The 18,171-nt window shown below is 36.9% G+C and overlaps 1 protein-coding gene across 1 annotated transcript in view; it reads left to right on the top strand.

Annotated features, from left to right (window-relative positions):
* Positions 1-18,171, top strand: part of TRPC3 (transient receptor potential cation channel subfamily C member 3) — a 102,185-nt gene that overhangs the window by 61,140 nt on the left and 22,874 nt on the right. Inside the window, exons 6-7 of the mRNA XM_051964157.1 lie at positions 6,636-6,869; positions 11,850-12,114. Of these exons, the coding sequence (XP_051820117.1) occupies positions 6,636-6,869; positions 11,850-12,114 (499 nt within the window). The remainder of the gene's footprint in view (positions 1-6,635; positions 6,870-11,849; positions 12,115-18,171) is intronic.

Raw genomic sequence — 18,171 nt, forward strand, 5'->3', positions numbered from 1 at the left:
ACCCTCAGGTGAAAGAAAAAATATTGCAAGCGGCTAGAAAAACCCAATTCAAGTATCAAGGAGCCACAATAAGGATCACCCAGGATCTGGCAGCATCCACATTAAAAGATCGAAGGGCCTGGAATATGATATTCCGAAAGGCTAAGGAACTTGGTATGCAACCAAAAATAACTTACCCAGCGAGAATGAGCATCTTTTTCCAGGGAAGAAGATGGACATTCAACGAAGTAAGCGAATTTCATCTATTTCTGATGAAAAAACCAGAACTTAACAAAAAGTTTGATCTACAAATATAGAACTCAAGAGAAATCTAAAAAGGTAAAGATTAATCTTGGGAACTATATTTTGACTATATAGATGTATAAAGAATACATGTATACCTTGTTCTAGAAATTGATGTGGAAAGGACATTGTACCAGAAAAAGGGTAAAGTGGGGGTAGTACATCTCATGAAGAGGCATAGGAAACCTATTATATCTGAGAGAAAGAATGGAGGAGGATGAATATAGTGGGTATCTTACTGCCTTCAGAATTGGCTTTAAGTGAAAAATCTTAAGACATATTCAATCTATGGTGAAACTTCTCCCATCTCATTGAAAAGTGAGAAGGGAAAAGTGGAAAGGGAAGGAATAAGCTAAGGGAAGGGAATACGGGAACTGGGAGGGAAAGGGGTAAGATAGGGGAGGAACTCTAAGGGGGGGGAGGGATACTAAAAAGGGAGGGCTGTGAGAAGCAAGGGGTGCTCACAAGCTTAATACTTGGAAGGGGGGGAAAGGGGAAAGAAGGGAGGAAAGCATAAACCGGGGTTAACAAGATGGCAAGTAATACAGAATTGGTCATTCTAACCATAAACGTGAACGGGGTAAACTCCCCCATAAAGAGAAAGCGGTTAGCAGAATGGATTAAAAGCCAGAATCCTACAATATGTTGTTTACAGGAAACACACCTGAAGCGGGGAGATACATGCAGGTTAAAGGTAAAAGGTTGGAGCAAAATCTACTATGCTTCAGGTGAAGTCAAAAAAGCAGGGGTAGCCATCCTGATCTCAGATCAAGCTAAAGCAAAAATTGACCTAATTAAAAGAGATAAGGAAGGACACTATATCTTGCTAAAGGGTAGCATGGATAATGAAGCACTATCTATATTAAACATATATGCACCAAGTGGGGTAGCATCTAAATTCTTAAAAGAGAAACTAAGAGAGCTGCAAGAAGAAATAGACAGTAAAACTATAATAGTGGGAGATCTTAACCTTGCACTCTCAGAATTAGATAAATCAAACCAGAAAATAAATAAGAAAGAAGTCAAAGAGGTAAACAGAATACTAGAAAAGCTAGATATGATAGATCTCTGGAGAAAATGTAATGGAGACAGAAAGGAATACACTTTCTTTTCAGCAGTTCATGGAACCTATACAAAAATTGACCATATATTAGGACATAAAAACCTCAAACTCAAATGTAGTAAGGCAGAAATAGTAAATGCATCCTTTTCAGACCACGATGCAATGAAAATTACATTCAACAAAAAAGCAGGGGGAAGTAGACCAAAAAATAATTGGAAACTAAATAATCTCATACTAAAGAATGATTGGGTAAAACAGCAAATCATAGACATAATTAATAACTTCACCCAAGAAAACGATAATAATGAGACATCATACCAAAATGTATGGGATGCAGCCAAAGCGGTAATAAGGGGAAATTTCATATCTCTAGAGGCCTATTTGTATAAAATAGAGAAAGAGAAGGTCAATGAATTGGGTTTGCAATTAAAAATGCTAGAAAAGGAACAAATTAAAAACCCCCAGTCAAACACTAAACTTGAAATTCTAAAAGTAAAAGGTGAGATCAATAAAATTGAAAGTAAAAAAACTATTGAATTGATTAATAAAACTAAGAGTTGGTTCTATGAAAAAACCAACAAAATAGACAAACCCTTAGTAAATCTGATTAAAAAAAGGAAAGAGGAAAATCAAATTGTTAGTCTTAAAAATGAAAAGGGAGAACTCACCACTAACGAAGAGGAAATTAGAGCAATAATTAGGAGTTACTTTGCCCAACTTTATGCCAATAAATTCGACAACTTAAATGAAATAGAAAAATACCTCCAAAAATACAGCTTGCCCAAACTAACAGAGGAAGAAGTAAATATCCTAAACAGTCCCATCTCAGAAAAAGAAATAGAACAAACTATCAATCAACTCCCTAAGAAAAAATCCCCAGGACCAGATGGATTTACATGTGAATTCTACCAAACATTTAAAGAACAATTAACTCCAATGTTATATAAACTATTTGAAAAAATAGGGATTGAAGGAGTCCTACCAAACTCCTTTTATGACACAGATATGGTACTGATACCTAAACCAGGTAGGCTGAAAACAGAGAAAGAAAATTATAGACCAATCTCCCTAATGAATATTGATGCTAAAATCTTAAATAAAATATTAGCAAAAAGATTACAGAAAATTGTCACCAGGATAATACACTATGACCAAGTAGGATTTATACCAGGAATGCAGGGCTGGTTCAATATTAGGAAAACTATTAACATAATTGACTATATCAATAACCAAACAAACAAAAACCACATGATCATCTCAATAGATGCAGAAAAAGCATTTGATAAAATCCAACATCCATTCCTAATAAAAACACTTGAGAGCATAGGAATAAATGGACTTTTCCTTAAAATAGTCAGGAGCATATATTTAAAACCATCAGTAAGCATCATATGCAATGGGGAAAAACTGGAACCTTTCCCAGTAAGATCTGGAGTGAAGCAAGGTTGCCCACTATCACCATTATTATTTAATATCGTATTAGAAACACTAGCCTCGGCAATAAGAGTCGAGAAAGATATAAAAGGAATTAGAGTAGGCAATGAGGAAACCAAACTATCACTCTTTGCAGATGATATGATGGTATACCTAGAGAACCCCAGAGATTCTACCAAAAAGCTATTGGAAATAATTCATAATTTTAGCAAAGTAGCTGGCTACAAAATAAATCCCCATAAATCCTCAGCATTTTTATACATCACCAACAAAACCCAACAGCAAGAGATACAAAGAGAAATTCCATTCAGAATAACTGTTGATACCATAAAATATTTGGGAATCTATCTACCAAAGGAAAGTCAGGAATTATATGAGCAAAATTATAAAAAAGTCTCCACACAAATAAAGTCAGACTTAAATAATTGGAAAAATATTAAGTGCTCTTGGATCGGCCGAGCGAACATAATAAAGATGACAATACTCCCTAAACTAATCTATTTATTTAGTGCTATACCAATCAGACTTCCAAGAAAATATTTTATTGATCTAGAAAAAATAACAACAAAATTCATATGGAACAATAAAAAGTCGAGAATCTCAAGGGAATTAATGAAAAAAAAATCAAATGAAGGTGGCCTAGCTGTACCTGATCTAAAATTATATTATAAAGCAGCAGTCACCAAAACCATTTGGTATTGGCTAAGAAATAGATTAGTGGATCAGTGGAAAAGGCTAGGCTCACAAGACAGAATAGTCAACTATAGCAATCTAGTGTTTGACAAACCCAAAGCCCCTAACTTCTGGGAAAAGAATTCATTATTTGATAAAAACTGCTGGGATAATTGGAAATTAGTATGGCAGAAATTAGGCATGGACCCACACTTAACACCATATACCAAGATAAGATCAAAATGGGTCTATGACCTAGGCATAAAGAACGAGACTATAAATAAATTAGAGGAACATAGAATAGTTTATCTCTCAGACTTGTGGAGGAGAAAGAAATTTGTGACCAAAGATGAACTAGAGACCATTACTGATCACAGAATAGAAAATTTCGATTACATCAAATTAAAAAGCCTTTGTACAAATAAAACTAATGCAAACAAGATTAGAAGGGAAGCGACAAACTGGGAAAACATTTTCACAGTTAAAGGTTCTGATAAAGGCCTCATTTCCAAAATATATAGAGAACTGACTCAAATTTATAAGAAATCAAGCCATTCTCCAATTGATAAATGGTCAAAGGATATGAACAGACAATTTTCAGAGGATGAGATTGAAACTATTACCACTCATATGAAAGAGTGTTCCAAATCATTATTGATCAGAGAAATGCAAATTAAGACAACTCTGAGATACCACTACACACCTGTCAGATTGGCTAAGATGACAGGAAAAAATAATGATGAATGTTGGAGGGGATGCGGGAAAACTGGGACACTAATGCATTGTTGGTGGAGTTGTGAACGAATCCAACCATTCTGGAGAGCAATCTGGAATTATGCCCAAAAAATTATCAAAATGTGCATATCCTTTGATCCAGCAGTGTTTCTATTGGGCTTATATCCCAAAGAAATACTAAAGAAGGGAAAGGGACCTGTATGTGCCAAAATGTTTGTAGCAGCCCTGTTTGTAGTGGCTAGAAACTGGAAAATGAATGGATGCCCATCAATTGGAGAATGGCTGGGTAAATTGTGGTATATGAATGTTATGGAATATTATTGTTCTGTAAGAAATGACCAGCAGGATGAATACAGAGAGGCTTGGAGAGACCTACATGAACTGATGCTAAGTGAAATGAGCAGAACCAGGAGATCATTATACACTTCGACAACGATATTGTATGAGGACATATTTTGATGGAAGTGGATTTCTTTGACAAAGAGACCTGAGTCTCAATTGATAAATGACGGACAAAAGCAGCTACACCCAAAGAAAGAACACTGGGAAACGAATGTGAACTATCTGCATTTTTGTTTCTCTTCCCGGATTATTTATACCTTCGGAATCCAATTCTCCCTATGCAACAAGAGAACTGTTCGGTTCTGCAAACATATATTGTATCTAGGATATACTGCAACATATCCAACATATAAAGGACTGCTTGCCATCTAGGGGAGGGGGTGGAGGGAGGGAGGGGAAAAAAAAAATCGGAACAGAAATGAGTGTAAATATAATGTAATTATTAAATAAAAAAATTAAAAAAAAAAAAAAAAAGGATAAATAGGATATAATTGACATAGGGAAGGCACTAGAATTAGGAAAGGTTAGGAAAACCTTCTTATAGAAGATGGGATTTTAGTTGGGACACAGAGAAAACCAGAGAAACCAGAAAGCAGAGATGAGCAAAGAGAGCATATCAAGACAGCCAAAGTGCCCAGAGTGAGACATGGAATGTCTTTAATGTGGGACATTATGTCGTTGGATTGAATCCATGTTGGGGAGTCAAATATAAAAAGACTAGTGAGGGGTTATGAAGGGCTTTGGATGCCAAAAGAGGATTTTGTATTTGATCCTGGGGGCTAATGGTGTTTATTGAGTAGGCAGGGGTGGGGGTGATGTGATCAAACCTGCACTTTAAGAAAATCACTTTGGTGGCTGAATGAAGAATTAATTGAAGAAGGCAGCCCTATCATAGCTTATTGCACTAGCCTAGGCACTTACAGAGGTGGTAAGTGTTATAACATGGTTGTGACAGGGTCAGAAAAGAGAAGGAGGCATAGATGCAAAGAAACAGTTTGGATGTGGGGATAAAGAATCAAGGATGATACCTAGGCTGAGAACCTGAAGGATTGCCAGTATGGAATTGCCCTCAAATATAATCAGGAAGGTGGGAGCAGGGGGAGCAGCTTGATGGTACATTGGATAGAGCACTAGGCCCAAAGTCAGGAAGACTCATCTTCATGAGTTCAAATCTAACCTCAGATAGTTCCTATTTGTGTGACCCTGAGCAAGTCACTTAATCCTGTTTGCCTCAGTTTCTTCATCTGTTAAATGAGTTGGAGGGAAATGGCAAACTACTTCAGTATCTTCTCCAAAAAAACTCCAAATGGAATCACAAAGAGTTAGAATGAAGATCAAAGAGTTATGACTGAACAGCAAATTTAATATATTGGCTCTCTACCCTTATTTTTTTTTTTAAGGTAGTATGGCATCATAAATAAAACAGTAGATAGGAAAAAAAGAGTTGAATTCAAATTCTGCTTAAGGTAAGAAATGAGAAAAATATTCAGACTCTGCCTCTAACTGGAAGTCAGGTAGAATTAGCTTCAGATGCTATTTCCCACATCTGCTAACTCTATGTGTGTGTGTAAGCTCATTGAATAAGTTCAACTCTCTAAGTCTTACAGTTCTCTCATTTGTAAAAAGGGGACAATAATGTTTCAGGTTTGGGTGGGGTCTGGACTCCATTCAAGGGCATTGGGAGCTCCTCCCATAGATGAACATTTGCAATTTACTGTCTTAGAGAGATGCCAAGGAACACTAAGAGGTCAAATGACTTGCTCAGGGTCTTATTGCTAGTTAAGTGTCTGAGATCAGGTTTGAACTTAGGTCCTCTTGACTCCAGGACTGGTGCTCTATCCACTGAGCCACCTAGCTACCCCTGGGGTGGTAAGAATGAAAGAAAATCATTCAGTTTCTATTCCTTCCATTTATCTTTCTCTGGTATTTTAATATGACTAGCTATTTGAATTTCAGTTCCTTGAAGATAAAGATTTGGCTTCTTGGACCTCCATAACTGAGCCAAATTTTCAAGATAAGCTTTCCATCTGTAGGAATAGCCATTAGCAATGGGGACAAAGACGGCTTGATGGGAACCCTGTTTTCTCTTTTCTGGTCAATCCAACAGGGATGATGTGGTCGGAATGTAAGGAGCTCTGGCTCGAGGGGCCGAGGGAATACATTTTACAGCTGTGGAATGTGCTCGATTTTGGGATGCTTTCCATCTTCATCGCAGCCTTCACAGCCCGATTTCTAGCCTTTCTTCAGGCCACCAAAGCACAGCAGTATGTGGACAGTTATATTGAAGAAAGTGACCTCAGTGAAGTCACTCTGCCTCCAGAGATACAGTATTTCACTTATGGTAAGTTGTTCATTGAACAGAATCTCTAGATGTTTTAAAATAAGAGAGAAAGCAAGGGAAATATACTTCCTGGGAATCAGGAAGATCTGAGCATGTCCTGCCTCTGATACAACCTGGCAAATCCCTAAGTCTTTCAGTGCCCCCAGGTAACTTGAGTGTAACTTAGAAAGGAGTTGCTGACTGGAATCAGTGAAGGACTATTCCATAAAGGGAGTTCTTTAGAGTATTAAAATCACACATGCAGACCATTCTCAAGCAAATAAACAAAAAAATAAAGAAAACATCAAGAAAATATATAGAATCACAGGTCTAAAGTTGGAAAGGACCTCTTCTGTCTTATCTCAAGGGACTACCTTGGGGTTCTCATTTTATTAGTGGAGAAACTGAGGCCTATGGAGATTTAGTGACTTGTCTAAAATTACCAGGTAAGCACCAGAATCAGGATTTGGCCTCCTACCATTGTCTCCCGAGTCAGGAGACTGTGCCCTGTAGCTCTGAGCCTCCTTATTTCTTATCTTGTTAGGTGGGTAGATTCTATGCATGTCAAGAAAGATCAAACTGACAGTATCTCTCAGCAAAATAATGAATTGCGTTCTGTCATCAGTTACAGAGTATGTCTGAAGCTCAGTTCCATTCTGAAGGACAAAGCTGGGTTTACTCTGTTTACTAAGATATTGTATGATGATACTTAGCTACCAAAAAAGGTAGACCATTATTTCCTCTCCAAACCTCTCTCCTACTTACTAGTGAGTCCTCACTCCATCCTTGGCTCATGTCCCTTCTCTTAGAACTGGAAACTGCATGATCACTAGTAAATCTGTGGGCTCCCCCATCCCACCCTCATCCCAACTCTCCCTCCAAATCTTCTGCTCCTTCTGCTCCCTTCCTTCTCCTCACCTCTTCTTATAGTCAACCCCCCTTCGTTCTTCTTTCTGCCCAGGATGTCCAAATTGGGTTTCTTCAATTGTTTCATGTAATTTAGTATTTAGTGATTTGGCCTCATACTGCCTCTCCTTATCCCCTAGCTTTAGAGCTGAGAAATCCCTTAGATCCCATCTAACTCATATATTATCTTATTTAGGACATACAATGACCTCCAGTCACTTGAAGGTGACTCTCAAAAAGAGTCAGACACAACTGAAAAACAACAAAACCGGGGATGATAGCACTTACCTCTGAAGGTTGTTGTGATGATCAATCATGATTGCATATGTCACGTGCATGGGATGTATCAATTTGAACTGAAATCATAGTTAATTTAACTTGACTTCTGAGGAAAGAATGAGAAGTAATCCTTGGAGGTTTATGAAAATTTGACTTCAGTTTGCTGTTAGGAAAAGTCTCCTATCTAAAATCTGGGTTTTCTTTCACAACACAGCTAATATGGAAATATATTTTGCATGACTGTACACGTAGAACCTATTTCAAATTGCCTGCCTTCTCAGGAAAGGGGAAAGCGGAAGGAAAAAGGAAGGGACAGAATTTGGATCTCAGATTTTTAGAAGTGAGTGTTAAAAATTGTTTTTACATGTAATTGGAAAAATACATTAAAAAAAAAAGGAACAGAGAATTTAAAAAAGAAAAAGAAATGAAAAGCTCCTTTGCATTTTGTTCCAGACCTATGATAGGCACTACACCATTAATTAACTACTTTAATTAATACTAATTTGTGATCATGGACAAGTCACTTATCTTCTCAGTTCCTGAAGAAGTTATCTAAAAATATGTTATAGATTATTTGCTTCCAGGTGGTGTATTAAATAGAAAATTGAACCTGGGAGTTAGAAAGAGCTTCACATCCTGTCTCAGACATGTACTGAATTTGTAAACATGAGCAAATCACTTAATCTCTTCTTGTGTCAGTTTCCTTATCTGTAAAATGGAGATAACAATAACTTATCTCTCAGTGTTGTGTGAGGATAAAATGAAATAATATTTGAAAAGTGCTTTGTAAACCTTCAAGAACTATATAAACGCCAGTTATCAGATTCCCTACTAGTAATTATTCTCAGGTCTTTAAGGATCCACTATTCAGAAGTAGAGTGGGCTGCCATATTTCCCCACACAGGAGGGGATTTCCCTGGCAGTCTTAGTGACTGCATGTTGTAATAGAAATTCTGGGTCAGGGATATGTTGAACTAGTTGATTTCTCAGGTCCTAGCCAACTCTGAGATTTTGTGATTCTGTGAGATGAGCTTTTATGAACTTAGCTAAGCCAGCCCCTGAGTACAGACCATTCATCACCTGCCTGCACTTTGCCACAGTGTCAGAAAAATATGGATAGGCTAAGTCAGTTTTGAAACCATATATGTTTATCAACTTGCATTCCATAGAGTTCTCATCCACGGCTCACTCAAGCTGCTCTATGATTCCTCCTAATATAGCCATGAGAATTAGTTAGCGTCATCAAAACAGTCTTTTGTTATAGTGGTTTGGTTGGTAATTTTTCTACAAATCCAGACTTATTTTTTAATATAGTATCCTTCCCCCTTCTCCTCTAATTCCTTACATTTTTTGTTCTTTATGAGCTCTTTGGAATATTACCTTTTTGGGGGATCCAGATGTCCAGAATGATTAGGCTAATTCAGACTTTCACCAACATTGTATCAGTATGCTTGTTTTTCTGCAGCTCCTCCAACACCAACTGTTTGCATCTTTTGTTCTCTTTGCCAGCTTGCTAGGTGAAAACCTTAGGGGAAAAACAACCTTAGGAAACCTTAGAGTTGTTTTCATCTATATTTCTCTTTGCTTATAATTCTTCAGCTACTACTCATGTTTCTAAGATAAGGGTTTTAAGTATTGTTGTTCACAAGCCCCTACTGGTATGCTTCCTATTAACAATCAGCCAAAAGACTTTAGCAAAAGCATCCACTAAAGTGGTATAATAAGAACAGTGGTATGAAATATTCCCTTATGTCCCCCAACCATACCCCCTAACAAATACACCCAGAGCCTGTGACAAAATATCTATGTGCTTTATGCCTGAAAATTCTTCAGAATTGACATTCTTTTCTGGTACAAGGGGCTTTGTTCCTTGAAATTGCTTCTCTTCTCTAGTGACTACTTTCTACATCAATTTGTCTTTAGTGTCCATTTTGCTCCTGGCTGGATGTGGTACTTCCTAGAGCCTACTTTCTCTGATTCTAGCTAGTTATTCTCTTTGTTAGTGATCCAGATTCTCTGATGACATGGACTCTGAAAATACCCATGACAGTGGGTTAGAAGAAAAAGAGAGAAAGTCCTTCTTCCCCCAAATTTCAGTTCCCTTTCAGGGGCTTGGATGGAAGCAGAATCCTCAAATCTTAAACTGGAAGTTCTCCCCCATTGGATTAATTTACTACTTGACTAGTAGAGCTGGGATTTGATGAGCATATGTGCATGCATATCTCTGTGTAACCCAGGGGGAATGACAGTCCATGATAAGATGTTTTCTTTGAGGCGAATCTGCTTTTATCCAGTGACTAAAGCTCTATAAAATCCCTCAAATTAGTCAACGTTGTAATTATGATAGGGTTTTAGGAATTTTACTTAATGTTGAGTTTAAATTGTTTATTGATCGCTTGGAATTTCTGTGATTATGTTGAGGTGGGACTCAGTCTTCCATCCCCTCACAGAAACACAGAGAAACCTACAAAGGAAGGAAAACAGGTGCTTCAAGGCGTGGAGGCAGAGAGAGTTAGATATATGCATATTAGACTAGTTGTTTTGACTATGGATAGCATAGTGCAGTATTTGGCTAGGATTGTATTTGGAGTCAGGGAGGCAGATTCGCATTCTTTCCCAGTTATCCACCAACGAGCAAATCATTTACTATATCTGAGCCTCAGAGATCTGTAAAATGAAGATAATAATTGGAATGATTTTGAAGATCAAATAGGATCATGGAGAAAAGGGGCTTTGTGAAGTTTATCTATATTGATGTAAACCATTATTATTATTATCATCATATGACAGAGTTAAATATTGTTTGCATTTGATTTTAAGATAGCTTTATGAAAAGAATCTGCAATTTTTTGTCTTAGGGAATGTGCAGATGTATAGGCTATAAATGAAGATGATAAATGAGTCCTGAGACTCATTATGTGTGCCACATATAAAAACTCATGCCCTTCATTTATAGTCATGCATTTGCTAGCCAATGACCCTATACAGTCTCTAGCAGTTGTTATTCTTGGGTAGAGAGGGACATTTCTTATAGATGATTGTGCTCAGAGAACTTGATTCCCTGAAAACTTTTATATAGAAATTTCATAACAACTCTACTCTGTGATGGTAAAATACAATAAAGAAATTAGAATTTTATGGTGATAGTTTCTTCAGCTATAAACAGGGGAGAATAATAGCAATGACCTCATAGGGATTGTTGTGAAACTCAAATCAGTAAGCATTTAGTAAGTACATTCCATGTGCCAGCCACGTCACTAAATCCTAGGGATACAAAGACAAAAGCAAAAACTTGATGTCTGCCCTCAGGGAACTTATTTACCAATGGGAAAAACCCACCACACATATAAAAATCAGTATTTAGATCCGAAAAGAGATGGAAGGTCACCTTAGGCTCAAAGTAGCCTAAGTGTATAAAAATACATTAAAAACTTCAGATTGATACAGAAATGTCAGCCAGTCTTATTTACCCAATGGGGTGGGAAATTTAGTCCATTTCAATTGTTTTAACATCATGTTACCCCAGCCTATATCTGAGGGAATTTCCCCCTGTTTCTCTTCCCTTTAAGTATTTTATTTTGTCTTCCCCCAGTTGGAAAAGACCATATATCTTTGTGATTGTTCCAGCCCCTTATTGAAAAGAACATTTAATTCAAATCTGAGTGAAAAGGAAGAATAGGAATAAGGGAGTGATTGGGCCAACAACAGCATGGAGCCAACCCAGAGATAAATACTGCCTGCCACAATAGCTGCTGGCGAGCATATACAATGATAAATGGAAAACTCTCTTTTTTAACTTCTTTTTCCCCTTTCCAGCTAGAGATAAATGGCTCCCCTCTGATCCTCAGATCATATCAGAAGGCCTCTATGCAATAGCTGTTGTGCTCAGCTTCTCCCGGATTGCCTACATCCTGCCAGCCAATGAAAGCTTCGGCCCCTTGCAGATTTCTCTCGGCAGGACTGTGAAGGACATCTTCAAGTTCATGGTCCTCTTCATTATGGTGTTCCTGGCATTTATGATTGGGATGTTCATATTGTATTCCTACTACCTGGGGGCCAAAGTCAACCCTGCTTTTACCACGTAAGATTTCATTTTTATTTTTATTTTTGATTTATAGAAGAAAACAAGTGTTTCCATAATAAAGCATAATAAAAAAAAAGGTGATTGCACATAAAACTGCAAATAGATTGCATAAAGATTTCATTTTTTTAAAAAAATCAAATAAATAATCCTGCTGGCTACAGACAGAACATAGGAGAAGCTGATAAAGATGTTAATAGCAGTGGTAATTGAACACAAATTCAAATAGAAACAAATCTTTGAAGACAGCATATGTCTCTAGAAACCACAAATTCACATTATCTATATGGTATGGCATTTTTATTTATTTTGCTAATCATTTCTCAATTACATTTTTAATCTTGTTCAGCACACTCAATTTTACTGCTGCAAATTTCACACCTATGTTAAATGATTTCTGAATAAGAGAGAGTACACAGGAACTAACACCATGCAAAGGAAATCATACTAGCTTTTTGTACTGCCATATCACACTGTTGTCTATTAAGCTTGTGGTTCATAGAACCCCAAGATCTTTTTCAGACAAATTACTATGACTCCCCCATTACTATGACCCCCACCATTATAAGGTGATTTTTTTTTTCAAACCCAAATATAGGACTCTAAATTTATGATGATTCAATCCCATAAGTTCAGAATTTTTCTCAATGCAAAAAACCTCATGATTTCCCCACCCCCCAAAAAATGAGACATAAAGCATATAAAATAATCTCTAAAGTAAATTTTCTCTTGTTTGATTTGACCCTGTGTTTTAGCCTGCCCAAATAATTATGGATCCAGCTTCATTTTCCAGATTATTGAACATCAGAGAAATGTGCTCTTGGTTATACACAGGGCTATTCCTCAGCCAGCAAAGCTCTGTTTCAGAGGCCCTATCTTTGGGACGAGCATCAGCCTTGTGATATACAACACTTTGTTGAAAGAGAATTTGGCTTAAGGACTTGTTGGCTTTTTGAAAAAATAATTCCAAGTCAAAGCTGGCAATGATTCTGCTCAGTTTTTCCATTGTAGTTCAGTTGTTTTTCAGTCATGTCTAACCCTTTGTGACCCCACTTAGGGTGTTTTGTTTTTGTTTTTGTTTTTTTTAGCAGACATACTGGAATGGTTTGTCATTTCCTTCTCTGGCTCATTTTTATGGATAAAGAAACTAAGACAAACAGGGTTAAGTGACCTGTCCAGGGTCACATAGGTAGTTTCTTGACGCCAGATATGAACTCAGGTTTTTCTCACGCCAGACTTGACACTCTAACTACCGTGCTACCTAGCTGCCTTTTTCCGTACTGAACCCCCCAAAACAATTGTCTGGACATACATTCTAGACATTAAGATGAGAGCAATGCTGGGAACTGTGTGAAACATAGGTGCTGTCTTTGATGTAGCCATTCTATCATAGGATCATGAATTTTGAACTAGAAATTACCTTAGAAATCATCTAATCAACCTCTTACCTTACAGAGGAGGAAACTGAGAGCCTTGGAGGCAAAGAGACAAGATCACCTAAGTCATGGCAGCAGCCCCATGACTCAAGCCCAGGGATCTGTCTTCTAGGCCAGTACTCTTTCTACTCTGGCATGCTTTGGATTATGTGACTTTGGACAGGTCATTTAATGTCTGAGGGTCCCAAGTTTTCTCATCTATGAAACAAGAGAGTGCACAAATTGTCACCTTGAAAAAGTCTCTAAGCCTTAATTTCTTGTTATAAAATTGTCAATCATCAACAAGCAAATATTAAGCACCTGCTGTGTGCCCCTACCAAACTGCGTTCTCGGAATACAGAAACAAATTAAACTAACTCTTGCCCTCAAGATTTACATTCTATTGAGGGACATTCTATCTCAACAACCTGATAATCTAGCTTTTGTGTAATGATTTAACTTTTGCAAAGTGCTTGACATCTCATTTGATTTTCACAATAATAATGAGATAGGTGCTATTATAATCCATATTTTAACAGTTGAGGAAACTGAGGCTTAGTGGTGAAATGACTTGTCCAGGTCATAGAGCTACTGGTTGAGGCAGAATTTGAACTCAGCTTTTCCTGCCTCAAGAACAACACTATCTACTATGTCACAGAGAAACCTCATGTACACACATATAAGTACATATAAAACAAAGTAAATCCAACTTTGGGGTTGAGGGAGAGTTGTTTGTTTTGTTGTTGTTGCTTTTTTAGTTGAAGGTCTTGGAAGTCACTGAATGTTGTGGTAGCAGCTGCTCCTGGAGCTCTCAGTCCACAGATGGTAAGAGGGTTGAACTGGTCAGGAGGAGATTGCAGGGGTCTTTTTGCTAGCACTGAAGCAGGACTCTGTTGCTTTGCCCACATTTGGATTCAAGTCACAGTCCTGGGGGGCAGTCCCAAAGCAAGGAGGAGCACTAGCACCCCCAGAGCCACTGTGGACTGGGGACAGTTTTAAGGCAGAAAAGAGTGCTTGTGTTCACTCACAGATAAGAGCATATACCAGGAGAGTAGTAAACATATCTCTCCTTAGAGCATAACACCTTGGAAGACCTAAAAACATACAGGTCTTCAGAAGTATCTTTGAAAACAGTTGCACAAAACCCCTGAAGCTTGGGACAGTGCACCCTCTACCCTGGAAGCAGAACTTTATTTTAACAAAGAGTTTCAAAGTCAAGAAATAGGCTGGGGAAATGAGGAAACAACAGAGAAAAAGTTCTGATCACAAGATGTTACTATGGTAACAAGGAAGATCAAAACATACATTCAGAAGAAGATCCAACATCCAAACTCAAAACTCCAACATCGGAAACCTCCAAGAAAAATGTGAATTGGCCTCAGGCCATGGAAGAGTTCAAAAAGGATTTTGAAAATCAAATAAGATGGAGTAAAGATTTGGAAGAGAAATGAGAGGGATCCCAGAAAATCAGCTTGGTGTAAGGAATGAGGAAGACCCTTACCCAAAATGACTACTCAGAGATCACTCAGTAGAAGGCAGAAAAGTTGTTTATTGAAAACCTCTGGAGGATGAGCCATCCCATCATGAGATAAGAAAGAGAAAACTCTCAGTAGGAGGCTAAAGAAGTAGTAAAGATACATAGCTTTTATACAAGAGATTACATCACAAGTAAGAGAGCATTGAGAAGGGGAGGGGGAGGCATCTAATTGGTTGTTGCTATTTGGGGATATTGGAAAGGAAGGTTTCTGTTTCCCCGAAATCTCCTGATTTCTAGGAAACAAAGTCAGGCCTTCAGGCTTAATCAGACAGACAGTGGTCCAGCTAATAGACTAAATATCGATAAATGTCAAATACCAATAAATGTCATCAGCTCAGGTTAAGTAAATATGTTTCTAGCTGGCAAAGCTCATATTATACATGTTATACATGTCATAGGGGAAACACAGAAATAATAAAATACAGAAAAAGAATTCATACATTCCTGTAAGTTCTTCACCTTATCTCTATTCCCCACATTGGTAAAGAAGACACAAAAGAATTTTAAAGAAATTGACACCTTAAAAAACAGACTAGACCAAATGGTAAAATAGGTATGAAAAGTCAATGAGGGGAATGTCTTAAAAAGCAGGATCAGTCAAATGAAAAAAAAGGTAAAAAAATACACTGAAGGAAAAACTCCTTAAAAAGTAGAATTAGCCAAATGGAAAATGAGGTACAAAAGCTCACTGAAGAAAATAATTCCTTAAAAATTGGAACTGAACAAATGGAAACTGATGACTTTTTGAGAAATAAGAAAACAATGAAACAAACCTAAAAGAATGAAAAAATAAAAAATGTGAAATATCTCATTGGAAAAACAACTAGGCAGTTTGAGGGCACAGTGGATAGATCACTGGCCCTGAAGTCAAGAGGAACTAAATTCAAAGCCAGCCTCAAGATACTTAACATTTACTAGCTATGTGACCCTGGGCAAGAAACTTAACTTCATTTGCCTTGCTAAAAAAGGAAGGAAGGAAAGAAGGAAGAAAGAAAGAAAGAAAGAAAAAGAAGGAAGAATAATTGACCTGGAAAACAGATCTAGGAGTGATAATTTAAAAATTATTGGGCTATCTGAAAACCATGATCAAAAAAAGAACCTAGACATCATCTTTCAAGAAATTATCAAGGAAAACTGCACTGACATTATAGAACCAGAAGATAAAATTAAAAGAATTCACTGATCACCTTCTGAAAGAAATCTCAAAATGGAAATTCCCAGGGAGATTATAGCCAAATTCCAAAGCTTTCAGGTCAAGGAGAAGATTCTGCAAGCATTCAAAAAGAAATAATTCAAGTGACAGGGAGCCATAGTCAAGATAACACAAAATTTAACAGCTTCTATATTAAAAGTTTGGAGAACTTTGAATGTGATATGTTAGAGAGCAAAAGAGCTAGTGTTACAACCAAAAATCACCTACCCAGCAAAATTTAAAATAATGTTTAGTGGGAAAAAATTACATTCAACAAAATAGAGGATTTTCATTTCTTGAAAAGACCAGTGCTAAATAGAAAATGTGACTTTCAGATACAAGATTCAAGAGAAGCACAAAAAGGTAAACAGGAAAGAGAAATTATAAGGCACTTAATAAAGTTAAACTGTTTACATTCCTAACTGGGAAGGTGACATTTATAACTCCTAAGTACTTCTTTATTAAGACAGTTAGAAGGAATACATATATACATATACACATACATACATATATGTAGAGGACACAGGTATGAATTGAATATGATGGGAGATATCTTAAAAAACAAAATTGAGGGGAGGAATAAACTGGGAGAAAGAGAAAGGAAGGGGCAGAATGAGGTAAATTATTTCACCTAAAAGAGGCAAGAACAAGTTTTTACATTGAAGAGGAAGAGGTAGGATGTGAAGGGAAATGAATGGACTTTACTCTCATCAGAATTGTCTTAATGAGGGAATAACATAAACCTTTAGATGGACATAGAAATCTATAGGAGGGGAAAGAGATAAGAGAGGGAGGAGGGCAAAGAAGGGAGATTGTTGTAAATGGTAATCAGAAACAAAACACTTAAGGAGGGACAGGGTAAAAGAAAAGGCAATAGAATAAATGGAGGGGAAAAACAAGTTCCTCTGATGAAGGTTTCATTTCTCAAACATATAGAGACCATTTCCCAATTGATGTGATCAAAAGATATGAACAGTTTTCAGATGAACTAGCCATAGCTATCCATAGCCATATGAAAAAATGCTCTAACTCACTATTGATTGGAAAAATGAAAATTAAAATAATTCTGAAGTATTTCTTCATACCTATTAAACTGGCTAATAGGACAGAAAAGGAAAATGACATGTTGGAGGTGATGTGGAGAAAATGAGACATTAATGCACTATTGGTGAATATGTGAACTGATTCAAGCATTCTGTAGAGCAATTTGGAACTCTGCCCAAAAGGCTATAGAACCATGCGTACCCTTTGACTTAGCAATATTATTACTAGATCTGTATCCCAAAAGTAAAAGACCTGTATGTACAAAAATATTTATAGCAGTTCTTTTCTAGTCGTAAAGAATTGGAAGTTGAGAGGATGACCATCAATTGGAGAATGAGTAAACAAATTGTGCTGTGTAATTATGATAGAATACTATGGTGTTTTAAGAAATGATGAGCAGGGTGCTTTCAAAAAAAAAAAACTTGAAAAGATTTACATGAACTGATGCAAAGTGAAATGTACTGTGTATAAAGTAACAGTAACATTATCAGATGATCAACTGTGAACTTAGTTATTGTTAGCAACACGATGTTCCAAGACAACTCTGAAGGACTTATGATGAAAAATGCTATCCATCTCCTGACAAAAAACTGAACTTTTATAGTGAATAATTTCCTTTAAAGTAGTTCTGTGAATTTTGAATAATAAAGTTTTCATTTAGATATGATGGCACACCCTGTCCTTATGCATTGTATATGTCTGTTTGATACTTTTTCTGACTAGGGAGTAGCAGAAGAGATCATACTCTTACTCCACTGCCTTGGTCAACTTACCTATCTCCACTGGATTTTTTCTTGTGAGGTTACATCAAAACTGTCATTTATGCATTAAAACTTTATTCTTTGGATAATCTAAAGGCTAGGATTACA

The sequence above is a fragment of the Antechinus flavipes genome, chromosome 6 (assembly GCF_016432865.1).
Source record: "Antechinus flavipes isolate AdamAnt ecotype Samford, QLD, Australia chromosome 6, AdamAnt_v2, whole genome shotgun sequence".
Taxonomy (NCBI): Eukaryota; Metazoa; Chordata; class Mammalia; order Dasyuromorphia; family Dasyuridae; genus Antechinus; species Antechinus flavipes.